The sequence below is a fragment of the Procambarus clarkii genome, chromosome 33 (genome assembly GCF_040958095.1).
Source record: "Procambarus clarkii isolate CNS0578487 chromosome 33, FALCON_Pclarkii_2.0, whole genome shotgun sequence".
NCBI lineage: Eukaryota > Metazoa > Arthropoda > Malacostraca > Decapoda > Cambaridae > Procambarus > Procambarus clarkii.
In genome coordinates this window covers 39,813,810-39,832,915 of record NC_091182.1, presented here as the reverse complement: position 1 = coordinate 39,832,915, position 19,106 = coordinate 39,813,810, and the positions used below count along the sequence as shown (strand labels likewise).

The 19,106-nt window shown below is 43.4% G+C and overlaps 1 protein-coding gene across 1 annotated transcript; it reads right to left on the bottom strand.

The window, feature by feature from the left end:
- Positions 1 to 17,356: 17,356 nt before the first annotated feature.
- LOC138370825 (testis-specific H1 histone-like) lies at positions 17,357 to 17,767 on the bottom strand. The gene has a single exon (XM_069335430.1). The coding sequence runs from the start codon at positions 17,765 to 17,767 to the stop codon at positions 17,357 to 17,359; it is 411 nt and encodes a 136-aa protein (XP_069191531.1).
- Between the last annotated feature and the right edge of the window lie 1,339 nt (positions 17,768 to 19,106).

Below are 19,106 nucleotides of genomic sequence, written 5' to 3'. Positions count from 1 at the left end.
CCACCCACCCTACAGGGAGGCTCACGTCACCCGCCCTACAGGGAGGCTCACGTCACCCGCCCTACAGGGAGACTCACGTCACCCGCCCTACAGGGAGGCTCACCCCACCCGCCCTACAGGGAGGCTCACGTCACCCGCCCTACAGGGAGACTCCCGCCACCCGCCCTACAGGGAGACTCACACCACCCGCCCTACAGGGAGACTCACACCACCCGCCCTACAGGGAGACTCACACCACCCGCCCTACAGGGAGGCTCACGTCACCCGCCCTACAGGGAGGCTCGCGTCACCCGCCCTACAGGGAGACTCACGTCACCCGCCCTACAGGGAGACTCACACCACCCGCCCTACAGGGAGGCTCACACCACCCGCCCTACAGGGAGACTCACACCACCCGCCCTACAGGGAGACTCACACCACCCGCCCTACAGGGAGACTCACACCACCCGCCCTACAGGGAGACTCACACCACCCGCCCTACAGGGAGACTCACGTCACCCGCCCTACAGGGAGACTCACGTCACTCGCCCTACAGGGAGACTCACACCACCCGCCCTACAGGGAGACTCACACCACCCGCCCTACAGGGAGACTCACACCACCCGCCCTACAGGGAGACTCCCACCACCCGCCCTACAGGGAGACTCACACCACCCGCCCTACAGGGAGACTCACACCACCCGCCCTACAGGGAGACTCACACCACCCACCCTACAGGGAGACTCACACCACCCGCCCTACAGGGAGACTCACACCACCCGCCCTACAGGGAGACTCACACCACCCGCCCTACAGGGAGACTCACACCACCCACCCTACAGGGAGACAAGGTAGTTGATGTCTGGCAGGAACGAGAGGGTGTAGTTAGTCACCTCAGACGCTCTGTTGGGTTAACATCTCGCTCCTGATGACATGCTGAGGCAGGTCCTTAACAGGTGTTAGGTAGAGTCTCTTGTAGTACTGTAGTTTATACTGTGTTGTTGGTGTCAGTGTTTGGGCCATAGAGTTGAAAATAGTGTTTGTGTTTCTATGTATTTTTTTTGGGGGGGGGGGGAGGGGGGGGGAGGGGGAGGGAGCGGGGGGAGGGGGAGGGAGCGTTGGGGGGGCTTATAAATTAGGTGTATAAAGGCAGTTGCATTGTAGGTGTTAACGTAATTTTTTTTTTTTTATTATTTAACTTTTATTTTATTAAATTGAACTGTTATTTTCAGTTTGGCTTTGACTTTCACCTGTTCTCCATATTTACATTTAAGGTTTTTAAGGCACTTTTTGTTTGTTATGCTAGGTAAAGTATACCAACAGCTCGGTATGACTGCTGAATCCCACTTAACGTAACAGCATGTGTATGTTCCAATGTAAGACTATGTATGTGCGTCCGTGTGTATATATCTCTATGTGGGTGTGGGTCTTTGTCTCTGTGTACTCACCTAATTGTGCTTGCGGGGGTTGAGCTTTGGCTCTTTGGTCCTGCCTCTCAACTGTCAATCAACTGGTGTACAGATTCCTGAGCCTACTGGGCTCTATCATATCTACATTTGAAACTGTGTATGGAGTCAGCCTCCACCACATCACTTCTTAGGGCATTCCATTTATCAACTACTCTGACACTGAAAAAATTCTTTCTAACGTCTCTGTGGCTCATCTGGGTACTCATCTGGCCTGTGTGTGTGTGGGCGTGTGTCCGTGTGTATATCTCTATGTGTGGGTGATTGTGTCTGTGTGTACTCATCTATTTGTACTCACCTATTTGTGCCTGCAGGATCGAGCATTGGCTCTTGGATCTCGCCTTTCGAGCCATCAGTCGTTTACAGCAGTGACGCCTGTCCCATTTCCCTATCTTATTGTCGAAAATCCGACACACATAATAACATGAGTTATCCCTTTAAAGAAAAGAGCATGGGTGATTCCGTGACGTCATTGACGCCACGTATTTATTATTACTCTAATTTTGTTTAAACAACAGTCTAGTGTTTAAATTTAATAAAAAAGTGTTCACTAGGACTGAATATAATTATTTATTTGTTTATTTATTTATGCATATACAAGAATGTACATAAGGAATGTGAGGATACAATTATGGTAATTACAGTCTTGTAAAGCCACTAGCACGCGCAGCGTTTCGGGCAGAAAACTAATTAATTAATTAGTTTTGTTAGTAAACTAATTACTAACACCAAAACACAGCTTGACTCCCTTGTTACTGTAAAATTAAATCTAAGAAGTAGAACCAAAACATTGGAACAAGGATGAAGGGAGCGTCACTTCACACAGAGAGAGAATCATAACAAAACGACATGAGAGTGTTCCAGAGAATTGTGATAGTAGTCTCGCACGATAGACATACTCTATCCCAAGAGATCTACAACAACAATACCTCTACAACCACAGGAACACCAGTATCTGTATGCAGGCGATGAGTCACAATAACGTGGCTGAAGTATGTTGACCAGACCACACACTAGAAGTTGAAGGGACGACGACGTTTCGGTCCGTCCTGGACCATTCTCAAGTCGATTGTGATGAGACCAGTATCTGTCTTACCAAGTATTTTTGTATAAATTTGGTGATTTTTATTCATGAATAGGTAGGCGGTTATAATGTATGATTAAACCCACTATTACGTAAGTACTCAGCTCTACACACACATATTACATGTCATATCTGTAATTATATGTTTAGGGAACCTTTATTAATTCCTTACATCCCAAGCAGGTAATTGTGAGGGAAGTTGGTGAAGCAGGAAGCTGGTTCCCAACATATTTATAGAAATTGCTTCCATTAACTGTCCATCAAGGTTTGTAGGCCTCCAGACAGCCGCCATTACGTGGCACTCAGAGGCACGGTGTGGCACACCCAATTTTGATGCTATAATTACATAGCCTTAGCAGGCCCAATCAACAGGAACAGCTAAGCACTTTTTTTGTACAATAATGTAGACATAGTATTAGTAATTATAAATAACATTTATTGTGAAATAATAGTAGATTAGACCATCATATGTGGTATGATTTATAATTTATATCAAAGACTAGGTAAACAATTTGTGGTTTATGAAGGAGCCATCTCAAAGTGGTTTAAGCTACAAATTGTCCTCCCAATTGTGTGAGATAAATTCAAGCAGCTGAATCAGTACATACAGTCCACTCACTTACTTATTTACTTAATTACTTACAACTATCTAATTAATAAACTTATTACTAAGAACTAACTAAGAAAAATAATCAGATAAAAATATCATATAAAAGTCAATTAAAAAATAAATATATATTTGAGTATTTACAGAATTCAAAAAGAATTTAAAGTTGCTAGGATTTTTCCACACATATCTAGGTTGAAAATTATGAATATAATTTGCTGCCACAACCTGTTCCTTATGTGCATTCCATTTTTCCACTACTCTCACGCTAAAATAAAATCTCCTAACATCTCTGTGACTCATCTAAGTTTCCAGCTTCCATCCATGTCCCCTCGTTCTGTTACTATATCGAATGAACATTTCGTCTATGTCCACTCAGTCAATTTCTCTGAGTATTTTATATGTTCCGATCATATCCCCTCCTCTCCCTTCTTTTTTCTAGTTTCGTAAGGTTCAGTTCCTTCAGGTGCTCTTCATATCCCATCCCTCGTAACGCTGGGACGAGTCTCGTTGCAAATTTCTGAACCTTTTCCAGTTTCCTTCTGTGTTTCATCAGGTGGGTACTCCATGATGGTGCAGCATTCTCTAAGACTGGTCTCACGTAGGCAGCGTATAGCGCCCTAAATGCCTCCTTACTTAGGTTTCTGAATGATGTTGTAACTTTTTGCCAGTGTAGAGTACGCTGCTGTCGATATCCTATTTATATGTGCCTTAGGAGTTAGATTAGGTGTTACGTCCACTCCCAGGTTTCTTTCCCGAATCATCACAGGTAGGCAGTTCCTCTTCATTGTGTACTGTCCCTTTGGTCTCCTGTGTGTGTGTGTGTGTGTGTGTGTGTGTGTGTGTGTGTGTGTGTGTGTGTGTGTGTGTGTGTGTGTGTGTGTGTGTGTGCACTCACTTAATTGTGCTTGAGGGGGTTGAGCTTCTCCTATTTGATACTATTTTCAACTATTAGAACTAGTGTACAGGTTCCTGAGCCGTTTGGGCCCTATCATATCTACATTGGAAGCTGTGAATGGAGCGTATCTTCAATTATATCTATTTTACCAATTCGTTTTTAAGTATTTTGGCCTGCAGGAACTGGCTGTTTGTTATTGGACTCTGCCTCTCTAATTGTCTCTTGCCTATGTTCTCTGTACAATCTAATATGTACTTCTTCGCACACACACACGCACACACATAGAGACACCCACACACAGGAGACCAAAGAGACAGTACAGGGGGGTCTGGTAGCTGAGCGGACAGCGCGCAGGCCTCGTAATTCTGTGTCCCGGGGTTCGATTTCCCGGGACACAGAAGTACAATCTACTATGTACTTCTTCGCACACACACACGCACACACATAGAGACACCCACACACAGTAAACCAAAGAGACAGTACAGGGGGTCTGGTAGCTGCGCGGACAGCGCGCAGGTCTCGTAATTCTGTGTCCCGGGGTTCGATTCCCGGACCAGGCAGAAACAAATGGGCAAAGTTTCTTTCACCCCGATGCTCCTGTTACCTAGTAGTAAATAGGTACCTGGGAGTTAGACAGCTGTTACGGAGCTGCTTCCTGAGGGTGTGGAAGACGGCCAATGTAGTTCCTCTACACAAGAAGGGTGATAGGTAGGAGGCATTGAACTACAGGCCAGTGTCCCTAACTTGCATACCATTCAAGATGATAGAGAAGATTGTGCGAAAAAGCTAGTGGAACATCTGGAGCGAAAGAACTTTGTTACACATCAGTATGGGTTTAGGGAGGGTAAATCATGCCTCACAGGAATGATCAGGCAAGGTAGAGGGCTGGGCAGACTGTATATTTTTGGATTGCTATTATTCTCCCAAAATATCTCTCAATTTTAGCATCAATTGATGATTCTCTCAGTAGTTCTAGCTTAGCTCAGCTTAGTTTATAGAGAAAATATGCTTCAAATGTTGAGTCGGTTATGGAAATATTGAGTAATTCTAGCACCATAAAAGGGATGAAAATATCCTGTTGTGGTATTTAATACCTTGTTTGGAAGAACTTTACACAGGAGTAATGTCTCGGAGTGAGAGAGTTAAGTCGGGTTCATGACGCCTCGAGAAATTACCTCTTTGTGTAACTTGAAAGTAATGGACCTTTATATGGCGCTCTCCTTTGTCTTACGAGGGAGTGATCCCGTCTCATGTGAAGGTAGAGGGCTCTTGGCCTGTCGTGTTGTGGGGGTTCAGCAATGTGTCGCTGTGGGCTGTCGTGTTGTGGGACCCAGCCCTGTACCGTACTGGGTGTCGTGTCGTTAGGTTGAAACCTGTGTCGTTCTTGTGTTTCCTGTATTGGTGTTGAACGCTGTGACATTCTGGTGTGTTATGTGTTGGGATTCACCCATTTGTCGCTGTCGTGTCTAGTGTTGTCAAACCCTGTGTTGTTTTGGGTGTCGTGTAGTGAGGTACACCCTTTGGTCGTTCTTGTTTCGTTTAGTGGGGTTCAACCCTCTGTCATTCTGGTGTTGTTCTTCTATCGTTTGTCTGATGACTATTTTTAAAGTGTTATTTGCTTGGTTATGGTTAATGTTGTGTTGCTTGTTTGGTAACGGTAGTATTGTGTGGCTTTCTTGGTAACAGCCATTGTTGTGTTGCTTGGCGTAGGAAGCTGTGTTTTGCTTGCTTGATAACGGGCGCTGTTTTGATACTTGTTTGGGAATGTTCGGTGTTGTGTTACTTGCTTGCAAAATACACACGCACTCACACAACAAGAGGTTCCAGCAGGTCTTCACAATAGAACAAGGTGAGGTCACTGTGCTAGGAGAGGGGGCAGTAAACCTGGCGGCCTTGGAAGGGTTCGAAATTACGAGATATGAGATCAAGAGACACCTGTTGGACCTGGACGTGAAAAAGGCTGTTGGCCCGGACGTGATGTGGTGGAGGCTGACTCCATACACATCTTCAAGTGAAAATATCATAGAGCCCAGTTGGCTCAGGAACCTGTACATTAGTTGATTGACAGTTGAGAGGCGGACCAAAGAACCAAAGCTCAACCCCCGCAAGCACAATTAGGTGAGTACAAATAGTTAAGTACATGTGTGTGTGGGTCATAGAGCCGTAATAGGCATGTGTCATTTTTGTCAAAGAGGTGTTAGAAAATTTTCATTTAGCGTCATGGGTAGTGAGTAAATGGAGTGATCTAAATGAACAGGTTGTAAAGGCTAACTCCATCCATAACTTTAAAAGCAGGTATGGTAAAGAAATAGGCCAGGACTCATCACATTAGACAACCAACAGCTAGAAAAGTGGGTTCCAAGAGCTAGAGCTCGATCCTGCATGCACAAATAGGCGAGTAAAAATAGGTGAGTATTTTATATATATAAACACATGTGTTTATGTGTTTATATATATAAACACAACAACATTGTAACAATTATTAACTTTCATTAGGATATTTTCACTAGGATATATTATTGTCCTGACCTGCCGTTCCTCGCGTACTGAGCAGGACTGCTGTCGCTACGACACAGTTTAACAGTAGGGTAAAACTAACCTGTCTCACGACGGTCTTAACCGTCGTGAGACAGGTTTAGATTTAGAGACAGGTTTGTAAATACAAATTGTAAACTCAGATGACTTCTTATCTTAGCGTCTAATCATCTAATAGGGTTGCCAGCAATAATTATGTTGTATTATTGAACTATGGCAACGTGCTCAAGGAAAAGTAAATTGATATATGTGGCAACACTTGTTTAGAAATGAGACAACAAATGTTTATTACATTATCTCTCCATAAACTTGTCGGTGTTTGAATAGCCTTTGTTCTTGCAGTGTCGGAGTTCGATCCCACATTGTTCTCATGTCAAAACTCCTCCTATCCCTTCTAATGGCTACAGTTATACTGGCTTTGTGACTTCTCCTCGTTACTGCCACACTCTGAGTTATCTCGCAATTTAGGTCTTTGCGAAAAATTATATAAAACTTATTTCGTACTTTTTCACAAAATTCTCGGGAATTTTTGGTATATTTTAAGACATTTTTACTAGGAAGTTTCACGGTTGCTAGACCGCCTTGGAGTGATCACTGCCCCAACAACCTCCCCAGGTCGAGTGACTCACAGGCTTCATCTATCACACTGCTATAACATTAACATTAGCTATATCTAACAGGCATTTCATTAGGCATTTCTTAATGACATCCTGGGCATTTCTTGCCCTGGATGTCCCAAGACGGGGGATGTCGTTATCGTGTCTTCATAGTCCTGGAAATGTGTTATATTTTTAATATAAGTAAATAGTTATCCAAGGAGAACACCAAGCCGAGTGGACACTTCAGGAACGCCCGAGTCATGAGATATTAAGCAAGGTCCCGAACATTACTCAAGGCGCCATTACTAAATCCAAACAAGTATCACACGAGCAATGCCATAGATATTTAGGCGCTGTCAGGCTCTCTAATACGGCCGCCTGACAGCTGAGTGGACAGCCCTCTGTATTCGTACTCCTGAGGTTCTGGGTTCGATCCCCGGTGGAGGCGGAGACAAATGGGCAAAATGTTTCTTTCACCCCTGATGCCCCTGTCACCTAGCAGTAAATAGGTACCTGGGAGTTAGACAGCTGCTACGGGCTGCTTCCTGGGAGGGGGGAAGGGTATAGCAAAAAGGAGGCTTGGTCGAGGACCGGGCCGCAGGGTAAGCTAAGCCCAGAAATCATCTCAAGATAAGCTCAAGGACCTTCTCGAAGGCCACGTGACTCAAAGGGACATTGGGCGCGGAAGACCTACGACCAGTCAGAGGAACAGGAGCATGAGGGGGAAGATAAGGTTACATTAACGCGATACCAGGAGTTTAGCGCGTGTTGACACCTGCCGTTCCCCTGGGCTGTAGGAGACTCACACCTCACACCAGAGCTGTCTCCCACTCCTATGACGCCATAGGGAAAGGAAGGGAACTATCAGGGGAAAAGTGCCAAGCCATTACACCTCTACAGCCCTGGGGGAAGGGATCAGAATTAGAATTTGGAACGGGACGGGGGAGGAAAGGAATGGTGCCCAACCACTTGGACGGTCGGAAATTGAACGCCGACCTGCAGGAAGCGAGACCGTTGCTCTACTGTCCACCACAAGTGGTTGGGCTGGGACGTGGGCAGAGGCAACATTTAACAGTCCGCTGATTGCTATCCGAAGTACCCGAGCTCATGAGTCAAGCATGAATATCCTCCTTCAGCAAGGCAACATTCCTTCCGCCCGTCCCATCCCAAATCCTTATCCTGACCCCTTCTAAGTGCTATATAGTCGTAATGGTTCGGTGCTTTCTCCTGATACTACCCTTCCCTTCCTTCAGCAGCTGGGCATCAGAGAATTCATTAGATTTATTACCAAGTAAAACTCGACCCTTTTAAATGTGTTAAAACTGAGAAATAATCCGTATTGATATCTGACAAGAAGACGCAAGAGGATCGAGGGAACTGCGAAAGTCGACCACAATCACAAAAAGAAAGACCTGGTCAGGGAAAACCCCCGCTGGTTGAAAGCCTACATACAATATCTACTGTCAACATGTTATATTTGCCGTGGGAAGGCGGTGGAAACAGATTTGATCAGGAGATAGAACACTTGAATTGCAGGTCAAACATTAAAGGACAAAAAAAAAAGTACTCCGAAAATTCGGAGTGGTGTGAGCACTCGCCGTGTAGGTCAAGGCTTTGCAAAAATTACACAAGGGGAACCCTCCACTAGGGGAACCCTCCACGAGGGGAACCCTCCACTAGGGGAACCCTCCACGAGGGGAACCCTCCACGAGGGGAACCCTCCACTAGGGGAACCCTCCACGAGGGGAACCCTCCACGAGGGGAACCCTCCACGAGGGGAACCCTCCACGAGGGGAACCCTCCACGAGGGGAACCCTCCACTAGGGGAACCCTCCACGAGGGGAACCCTCCACTAGGGGAACCCTCCACGAGGGGAACCCTCCACGAGGGGAACCCTCCACGAGGGGAACCCTCCACGAGGGGAACCCTCCACGAGGGGAACCCTCCACGAGGGGAAGGATGGAACAACACAAAGAAAAACATGGTGGAGGTGCAGGCGAGAGTCCTGTAAACTGCCTACCCTTGCGGAAAATAGAAGAGCAGGAAGAGAGGCAACAGGGGCCCTGCAAAAGGGGCAGAAGGCAGTACATAACACAGGCAGGAATAGGAGTTTGCAGAGACCACGGGAGGTACGAAAGGCGATACTAATTTCGAAGATCCGCTAATCAGAACACCGGTTAATTCATCGTATAAACTCTGGGAAATGTGATGAATGAAAGGCACTCAAGTAGAAGACGAGAATTTAAAATCAGTCAAGGTTGAAGAGATAGCAAACAAAACAATAAAGCTCAAAGATAAATCCCCGGATGCATGTCTTTTAGGAGCTGGTTACGAGCTTGAAAGACTTTTTAAGACAAAGTCTAGACAACAGTCGACAGTTAAAAATCACCTCAAAGGAGCACGGATTTCCACACAAAGTCTAATAGGTGCTAAAGATCAAGACAAGAGGCAGGCATATATCGAGAGTAAAAGAGGAACAGAACAGAAGGTATGCAACGCTTCGCGATAATATGAGTGGCAGTGGCGTAGGTCTTTGACTCAATAACAAGGAGATGAAAAGCAGTAGCATCACTATCGGTCAAGACAGTAGCACCACTATGGGTCAAGACAGTAGCACCACTATGGGTCAAGACAGTAGCACCACTATGGGTCAAGACAGCAGCACCACTATGGGTCAAGACAGCAGCACCACTATGGGTCAAGACAGTAGCACCACTATGGGTCAAGACAGCAGCACCACTATGGGTCAAGTCAGTAGCAGCAGAGATATACACAAACTTACTATAACAATATAGTTACTATAACAATATAGTGTGAGAGATATACTGTATCACTCTCTAATGGTCAATTAGAGAGTAAAGCTCATTGCATTAAACATATAATTTATCATATGTTTCATTGAATAATAAACTCGGTGAAGAACCAAAAGACTGCTATAAAATACATATTGACAGCCAATGTTGACAAAAAATGGGATAGTATTATGCTTTGAGGTCTTAGGTCAAGTTAGTAACAAAATAAATAGGTTGATTGGGATTCGGTAGAGAGCAGAGGTGGATAGACAGGGTTGAGTGAGAGGGGGAGGTAGCAGCACATAGTGTACTTAGAGGGAAATAGGACTTAAAAAAGACAGAAATAAACATTAACTACTGAGCACGTAAGACACGAGACAGAGGAAAGTGTACGTCGCCAGCTGGAAGAGACAGGAAGGAGGTCGTCCAGATGGCTGGGGTCGAGAACCGTTCCATTCCCGTTCCTCAGCAAGATGTGGAAGGGAGGAACAAGGGGACAGGTAGACTCAATAAACAGCATTTTGACTCGAGTGGAAAAGAAAATCGAAGGTTATTAAGACATGAGTGGTCAATGGCGTGGACAGCCAGTGTCCGGAATGGAACAGAAGACAGAGGGGAAGGCAGAGGAAGAACAATGCGGCCTGAAGCCTAACGACCTCAGAATATATACATACGAGATAAGAGAATGAGGAAAGACAAGGAACAACCACGAACAGTCTGACAGAACTAGGGTCGGAAGAGTGGACACGTATAAGGGAAGGAGAACGGAAAGAGGAGTTTTCATGGCATGAGACTGAGGTGGAAGAGGAGAGGAACAGGCGAGCTGGTAGAGAAGACAGGATCTATCACAAGGTTACAGAATTTGTAATCGTGTTGCTTACATGCATAAAATCGCATAAAATGCCGCATGTCGTAGCTCAGATGATTAAGGCAGCGACTGGGACGCTCTCGGAGGTAGGTTCGAATCCTGGTCACGGCCCTTGTGGATTTGTTTACAGAACAGGAGATGGGCAGAAGAGAGGGTGTCCAATCCCGGAGAACAAGCCAATCCGCGCGACATTGCGTTTCAACTCGGAGAATTAAATCGCTTTTTTTTTACTTATTTAGGATGTCCTATTTGGACTTATAAGGCATACATGTCCGATAAAAGGCTGGGCAGTTAGAACATCTGTGCAGTTAGAACACTGTGCGGGTTACGAACAGTCCGACTAACAGCGGTCGGATATCAAAAGTGATGATAACGATGATCGACAGTTCGACAGCTAAAGAGTCATTTGATTTGAGTCACCTTTCAATCCACTGAACGAGGAACCAATGCATGTGAAAATCAACATGGAAGGTTGTACCATCATTGTTCAAAATATCAAAATATTTCGCCCACGTAAGTTGAACAAAAAAAAAATTGTTGAAGGAAGATACACGTGATTGGATGGAATCCATAACTGTCATATTCATCGACAGGATAGATAAATTGAAATTCATAAATGGTTTATAAAAAAATTAAAATGGTTTAGATATAAACACAGTTAGGTTAGGATAGGTTAGGTTCGATTAGGCTAGGTTATACCTAATAAATTATGCTTGGTTAGGATTGATTACGTATCCTATGCTTAGCTTAGCTTAGGTTACGCTAAGTATGGTTAAGTAAGGTTAAGTTTAAACCAGGGATATGTATATATGCAAGGTGAATACTCGTTGAAAGACTTTGTAAAAAAATCCAAATTTTACACAAATCTTGAACCGAGGGTTGTGACTAGTTGGGTACTGCCTTCCTTAGCTTAATCTTACACTTAGTACAATATTGGTTTAGAGTTCCCAAGTCACCTGGAGTCTCCGTCCCTCCAGATTTTTTTTTTTAACTTTGATTATATCTTGCGAAGCAATGAAATAAAATTTGTTTAGATTTGTTGTATTTTCCAGTCCAATAATCTATCGGAAAAAAGGTTCATTCTTGAACTGTGTTTCCCCAGTCCTTATCCTTCTCTTCCTTACCATTCGTGTCACAATATATTGCTCCAATGTTATTGAGCTTGTATTCGTGCTTCAACATATCCCTCCCACGCTCTCCCTCTCCCACCATGTCCGTCTCAACACATTCCTCTCATGCTGTTTCCCCTTTCCATCCCAGCCTGCACGTATCCTTCGCATGCTGCACCCGTTACTGCTCGGGCCTCGCCATGACCCCTAGGGGCCCTTTCTCACAATTCACTGTTCACGATATGCTTCACCAATATGCTTTTTTCTCGCAGCAATTGCGCCACGCCAGGACTCGATATTTCTGTTCTTCGTCATATTTCTTTTTTCTTTGCTCTAAAGCGTGTGTCGTTGCCGGCAATCTATGCTTCTTTAAGTGCCGGCAATGTCAATATATAAGATATTGTCCATAAGATAACCCTCTCATGCTTCGTCAACACGTCCCTATAATGCCAGTCATAACTAATCGTATATCACCAAGCAGCCAACTATATCTTGCCTCTCACCGCTATATCGACGCTCACGGTATATCAATCAAGAGGTCGTCAAAGATGCTTTCCTGTATCACATGTTTGTGACGGCTGAGTGATCTGAGCATCCACCCATCTCTCAACTTTCAGTCTCGCAGATATCTCGACCTTCACTTTTCAGTACAAGTAAACTGGTGTTTTCTAGATACTTATATTCCATTTGTATGACGATACAAATGCAATATATTGCATATTTATATATGCAATATATTGCATATTTATTTATGCAATATATTGCATATGTATTCTCTGAAAATTTATTTTTAGTCAGCAGGGAAACAACTTTATTGGTCTCCGAGAAAAAACTAATATTATTCGCACTAACACCCTCTGAAGAAATTCACATCTGAGTCCATGAAAATCACACTTAGAGAGGCCTCTATTGATGTTATTATTTTGTTATTATTTCTTCAGGATAATTCAGGAAATAAAGAAAAATCCAAAATACTTCTTCACATATGCGAAATCAAAAGCAAAAACCACTGCTAGTATTGGACCTATTCATACGAGTGAAGGTTCATACACGGAGGATGACAAAAAAATTAGTGAAATCCTAAAAAAAACAGTATGAGGATATGTTTAGCACTGCAATAAACAACATGAAATTGGAAAATCCTGACAATTTCTTTATGCGTGATATCCAAACCTCTGTAAACATAAATGATATCAACATGAGCGTACTAAATTTTGAAAGATAAATTGAAAACATGCCCATTCAGCTCCGGGTCCAGATTCATGGAATTCAATATTTATAAAGAAATGCAAGGTACCAGTAGCACAGGCACTCAGTATAGAGCTTGGACACGGGGGAGATATCAGATGTACCAGATACCAGAGTAGCAGACATAGCCCCTCTACACAAGGGAGGGAGTAAAGCATTGGCAAAGAATTATAGACCAGTTGCAGTAACGTCCCACATAATAAAAGGATTTGAGAGTATTATTAGGAGTCAGGTCATCAATTTCACGGAGGCCAATGACCTTCACAACCCAGGCCAACATGGATTTCGAGCGGGAAGATCGTGCCTCTCACAGCTTCTTGATCACTACGACAGTCACTGAGGCATTAGAAGAAAAACAGAATGCTGATGTGATATACACGAACTTCGCAAAGGCTTTCGATAAATGTGATCATGGAGTGAGCACACAAAATGAGGTCAATAAGAATAACCGGTAAAACAGAACGCTGGATACTCAGTTTTCTGTCAAACAGGACACAACGAGTAACAGTCAATCATATAAAATCCAGTCCAAGCGCAGTTAAAAGCTCTGTACCTCAGGGTACAGTCCTTGCACCACTGCTTTTTCCTTATTCTCATTTCAGATATAGACAAAAATACAAGTCACAGCTTAGTATCATCCTTTGCAGATGACACAAAAATCAGCATGAAAATTACATCGGCTGAAGACATTGAAAAACTTCAAGCAGATATTAATAAAATTTTCGACTGGGCTGCAGAAAATAACATGATGTTTAACAGTGATAAATTCCAGGTACTCATGTGCGGTAAAAATGAGGACCTTAAACATAATACAGGGTACACAACACAATAAAATCTGCCCATAGTAGGAAAGCAGTATGTAAAGGATATGAGAATAATGATGTATCACGACCTAACGTTTAGGAAGCATAACCAAGCAAATATTGCGTCAGCCAGAAAAATGATGGGATGGATTACGAGAACTTTCAAATCCAAGGATCCCATCACAATGGTTGTACTCTTCAAATCACTTGTACTGTCCCGTCTTGAGTACTGCTCAGTACTCACTTTCTCCTTCAGAGCAGGAGAGATTGCTGAAATAGAGGGAATACAAAGAACATATACGGCATACATAGAGGATCGTATCAAAGCTTTCCAAATATACTCACAAGAAATAAGATGAGAGAGATATCAAATAATATACACGTGGAAGATACTGGAGGGCCAAGTACCAAATCTACACAGTAAAATAACAACATACTGGAGTGAACGATATGGAAGAAAATGCTGAATAGAACAAGTGAAGAGCAGAGGTGCCATAGACACAATCAGAGAACACTGTATAAACATCAGAGGTCCACGGTTGTTCAACGTCCTCCCAGCGAGCATAAGAAATATTGCCGGATCAGCCGTGGACATCTTCAAGAGAAAACTAGATCATTTTCTCCAAGGAGTGCCGGACCAACCGGGCTGTGGTGGGTATGTGGGCCTGCGGCCCACTGCAAGCAACTGCCTGGTGGACCAAACTCTCACAAATCAACCTTGGCCTCGGGCCGGGCTTGAGGAGTAGAAGTACTCCCAGAATCCCATCAACCAGCTATTAACATAACTGTTTTTATTAGTGGGTGGGTACAATAAGCAACGAATTCTGACTCTTAATAGAGCTCTCCTTTCACACAGCTCATCGTGTTAATAGCCTGAGAGCTGTCCCCTTCCCCCAGCTCATCGTGTTAATAGCCTGAGAGCTGTCCCTTCCCCCAGCTCATCGTGTTAATAGCCTGAGAGCTGTCTCTTCCCACAGCTCATCGTGTTAATAGCCTGAGAGCTGTCCCCTTCCCCCAGCTCATCGTGTTAATAGCCTGAGAGCTGTCCCCTTCCCCCAGCTCATCGTGTTAATAGCCTGAGAGCTGTCCCCTTCCCCCAGCTCATCGTGTTAATAGCCTGAGAGCTGTCCCCTTCCCCCAGCTCATCGTGTTAATAGCCTGAGAGCTGTCCCCTTCCCCCAGCTCATCGTGTTAATAGCCTGAGAGCTGTCCCTTCCCCCAGCTCATCGTGTTAATAGCCTGAGAGCTGTCCCCTTCCCCCAGCTCATCGTGTTAATAGCCTGAGAGCTGTCCCTTCCCACAGCTCATCTTAAGCCTTATCCTATGTTATAATTGTTTTATGCCAGTTAGGACTAAATGTACAATAATGATTCAGCCCCCAACCCCAGCATACAGCTGTATAATCAGTTGCATATTGCAGCGTGTTGTTGCGAGATGGAACATAATAGGTTGGGTGAGCGGACACATGTCTCCCAGCCAACGACACATTCGTTATTTTAAACAAAATAAAACGATAAATTATGGAAGCGCAAAAGTTACCAGTGAATGTTTCTGTGTTAAGAGTTTCTGTGAATAATTAACTTTCATGAAACATCTTTTTTAAAAGGTTTTAAAGTTATTTAATAATATTCCTTTTCTCTCTCTAGATAAGTTTACTTCTTGGTAAAGTCGCATTGAAATCTGTGTAGCAGGATTGTTGCAATGATGTCCATATTGTTGCAAAGATAGTCATATTGTTGCAAATATAGCACTATTGTTGCAAGGATAACCATATTGTTGCAAAGATTGTCATATTGTTACAAAGATGTCCCTATTGTTGCAAAAAATTCCAATTGTTGCAACAATTTCCCTATTGTTGCAAAGATGGACGTAGTGTTTCATGAATATCGTACTGGTGTTAGAATGTCCATATCGTTGCTGGGATGTCCGTAGTATTGCAAGGATATCCATAGTGTTGCAGTAACTGCTAGCGTTACATGGATGTTTATCATGTAGCACGGATGTCCCAACTGTTGCAGGGATGTACCTATAGTGTTATATGTCGTCTTGCAAAGATGTCCGTAGTGTTGCAATGATGCCCTTAATCCTTTAATACAATACAATACAATACAATTTTATTTAGGTAAGGTACATACATACAATAAATATTTATAAGGATTGTTTGACTTATAGGTAGAGCTAGTACATACAATGCCTAAAGCCACTATTACGCAAAGCGTTTCGGGCATGAAATTTAAAAAAAAATTTAATTTAAATTTGAAATTTAAAAAAATTTAAGGATGTCCCTTGTCGTTATGACCAGACATTCACCAGAGTAAATATACGGTGTAAGTGTGTATTTACTTATGGATGTTCATGCACCGTAATATGTGACTATATAGTCACATATTACTTGATTAACTTACTCTTAGTAATCTTTGGTGAAATTGCAGAAGCTTATGGATATTCCTACACGTATATACTTGAGGTATGTGAATATGCGGTACTTTAAGTCGTAAACGATCGATCGATCGGTAATTGCTGGAACTCCTCCCATACCCCCCCCCCCCCCCCAACCACATTGGCCGGACGGTAGAGCGACGGTCTCGCTTCATGCAGGTCAGCGTTCAATTCCCGACCTTTTAAGTGGTTGGGCACCATTCCTTCCCCCCCCCCCATACCATCCCTAATCCTTATCCTGAACCCCTTCCAAGTGCTATATAGTCGTAATGGCTTGGTGCTTTACCCCTGAGAGCTCCCCTCCCCCACTCCCCCCCTCCCATAACCCCCCTGACCCTTGGTGAATTGTCTCCAGCTAGTATTGCCAGATGTACATAAAAATGACTTCCTAATGTGTTTAGCACATATTGTTTCATATATTCTTATGTACCATGAGGTTTTGCATATATTGTATTATATTACGTACATATCTAATTAGGTACTGTATGATCTAGATGTAAATATTTATGTTTTGAGCTGCTGTTATTCGAAGGAGGAAGTTTGGAGTGACTTGCCCAGTAGGCAACAAAGTCGTTCTCGGCCAACATGGCCGCTGGCAAGTCACTACGTCCCTGATTTCCCAGAGAGACGGACGTGAGACGTCCAGTCCTTGGGCTGTACTATATTTTCTTCTTAATTATTACTAAGATATATATTATCAGAGTAATGCTGTTGTAAATGGATCAGGCTAGCAGATATATATCAGTAGGTCAGGTGGAAGGTGATTTTGGGGGTTTGGGGTTTGGAGTTTGGGGATTTTGGGGGGATTTTTATTATTGTATTGCAGTATGTGATAGATTCCTCATTCACTATTGGTGTATCAAACCCTCTTAATGTTTACTAGGGTTAGTGTTCCACTGCGCAGGGTTGGAGCCTGGTGGCAGCTAGTCCTAAGTATTAGCCGTTCCTGATTTGATTGCTGGTTTAATACCTGATTTGATAACTGATTTGATAGCTGATTTGATTGCTGATTTAATACCTGATTTGATAAATGATTTGATAGCTGATTTGATAGCTGATTTGATAGCTGATTTGATAGCTGATTTGATAACTGATTTGATAGCTGATTTGATAGCTGATTTGATAGCTGACTTGATTGTTGATTTAATACCTGATTTGATAGCTGATTTGATAGCTGATTTGATAGCTGATTTGATAGCTGATTTGATAGCTGATTTGATAACTGATTTGATAGCTGATTTGATAGCTGATTTGATAGCTGACTTGATTGTTGATTTAATACCTGATTTGATAGCTGATTTGATAGCTGATTTGATAGCTGATTTGATAGCTGATTTCATAACTGATTTTGATAGCTGTGTTTAAGTTCTTGAAGTTCATTGATGTGATAGTTGAGCTGTGTATTGAAACTCTTTGTTCCGATGAAAGTATCAGTTGTATATTCGTGTATATTTATATCAGTTGTATATATAGAATGTTAGTTTCCAGTGTTTTACGGTCACCTGTTTATATGTCCCAGTAAACTGGCGTTGTTTTACCCAGCCTTATAAACTTACCCTAGACACTTAGTGAAAATTGGCCAGCGATGCTGTGGATCATGAGATTTAGCAGTCTCCGTGGTGTAGTGGTAAGACACTCGCCTGGCGTTCAGCGAGCGCTATGTCATGGGTTCGTATCCTGGCCGGGGAGGATTTACTGGGCGCAATTCCTTAACTGTAGCCTCTGTTTAACGCAACAGTAAAATGTGTACTTGGATGAAAAAACGATTCTTCGCGGCAGGGGATCGTATTCCAGGGACCATAGGATTAAGGACTTGCCCGAAACGCTACGCGTACTAGTGGCTGTACAAGAATGTAACAACTCTTGTATATATCTCAAAAAAAAAAAAAAAAAAAAAAAAAAAAAAATGAGGTCATGACCCTTGAGCCTCAAGGACGTCTGTCGTGTTGCAAGAATTTTAATCATTTTGAGGGAATCTCTGCCGAGTTGCATATATGACTCCCTAGTATTATAAGAATATCCCGTATATTGCAGGATTGTCCCCTATTGTTATCTGGAGGCATTTCAGGGATTGCTGGGAGGTTTATTTTGTTGCGAAAGTGTCCCTAGGATTGTAAGGATGTCCCTAGGATTGTAAGGATGTCCCTAGGATTGTAAGGATGTCCCTAGGATCGTAAGGATGTCCCTAGGATCGTAAGGATGTTCCTAGGATCGTAAGGATGTCCCTAGGATCGTAAGGATGTCCCTAGGATCGTAAGGATGTCCCTAGGATCGTAAGGATGTCCCTAGGATCGTAAGGATGTCCCTAGGATCGTAAGGATGTCCCTAGGATCGTAAGGATGTTCCTAGGATTGTAAGGATGTCCCTAGGATTGTAAGGATGTTCCTAGGATCGTAAGGATGTCCCTAGGATCGTAAGGATGTCCCTAGGATCGTAAGGATGTCCCTAGGGTCGTAAGGATGTTCCTAGAGACGTAAGGATGTCCCTAGGGTCGTAAGGATGTCCCTAGAGACGTAAGGATGTCCCTAGGGTCGTAAGGATGTCCCTAGGGTTGTAAGGATGTCCCAACTGTTGACAGGCATACCAGGAACACGACAGACATCTAAGAAATACTAGGAACATCCTTGGAAAGTTAACCTAACCAATCCTAACTATACCTAACGCATTCTAAGTAAACTA

Coding starts and splice junctions, on each gene's coding strand:
- LOC138370825 (XM_069335430.1), bottom strand. CDS start 17,767: ATGAAATCAGCTATCAAATCAGCTATCAAATCAGCTATCAAATCAGCT.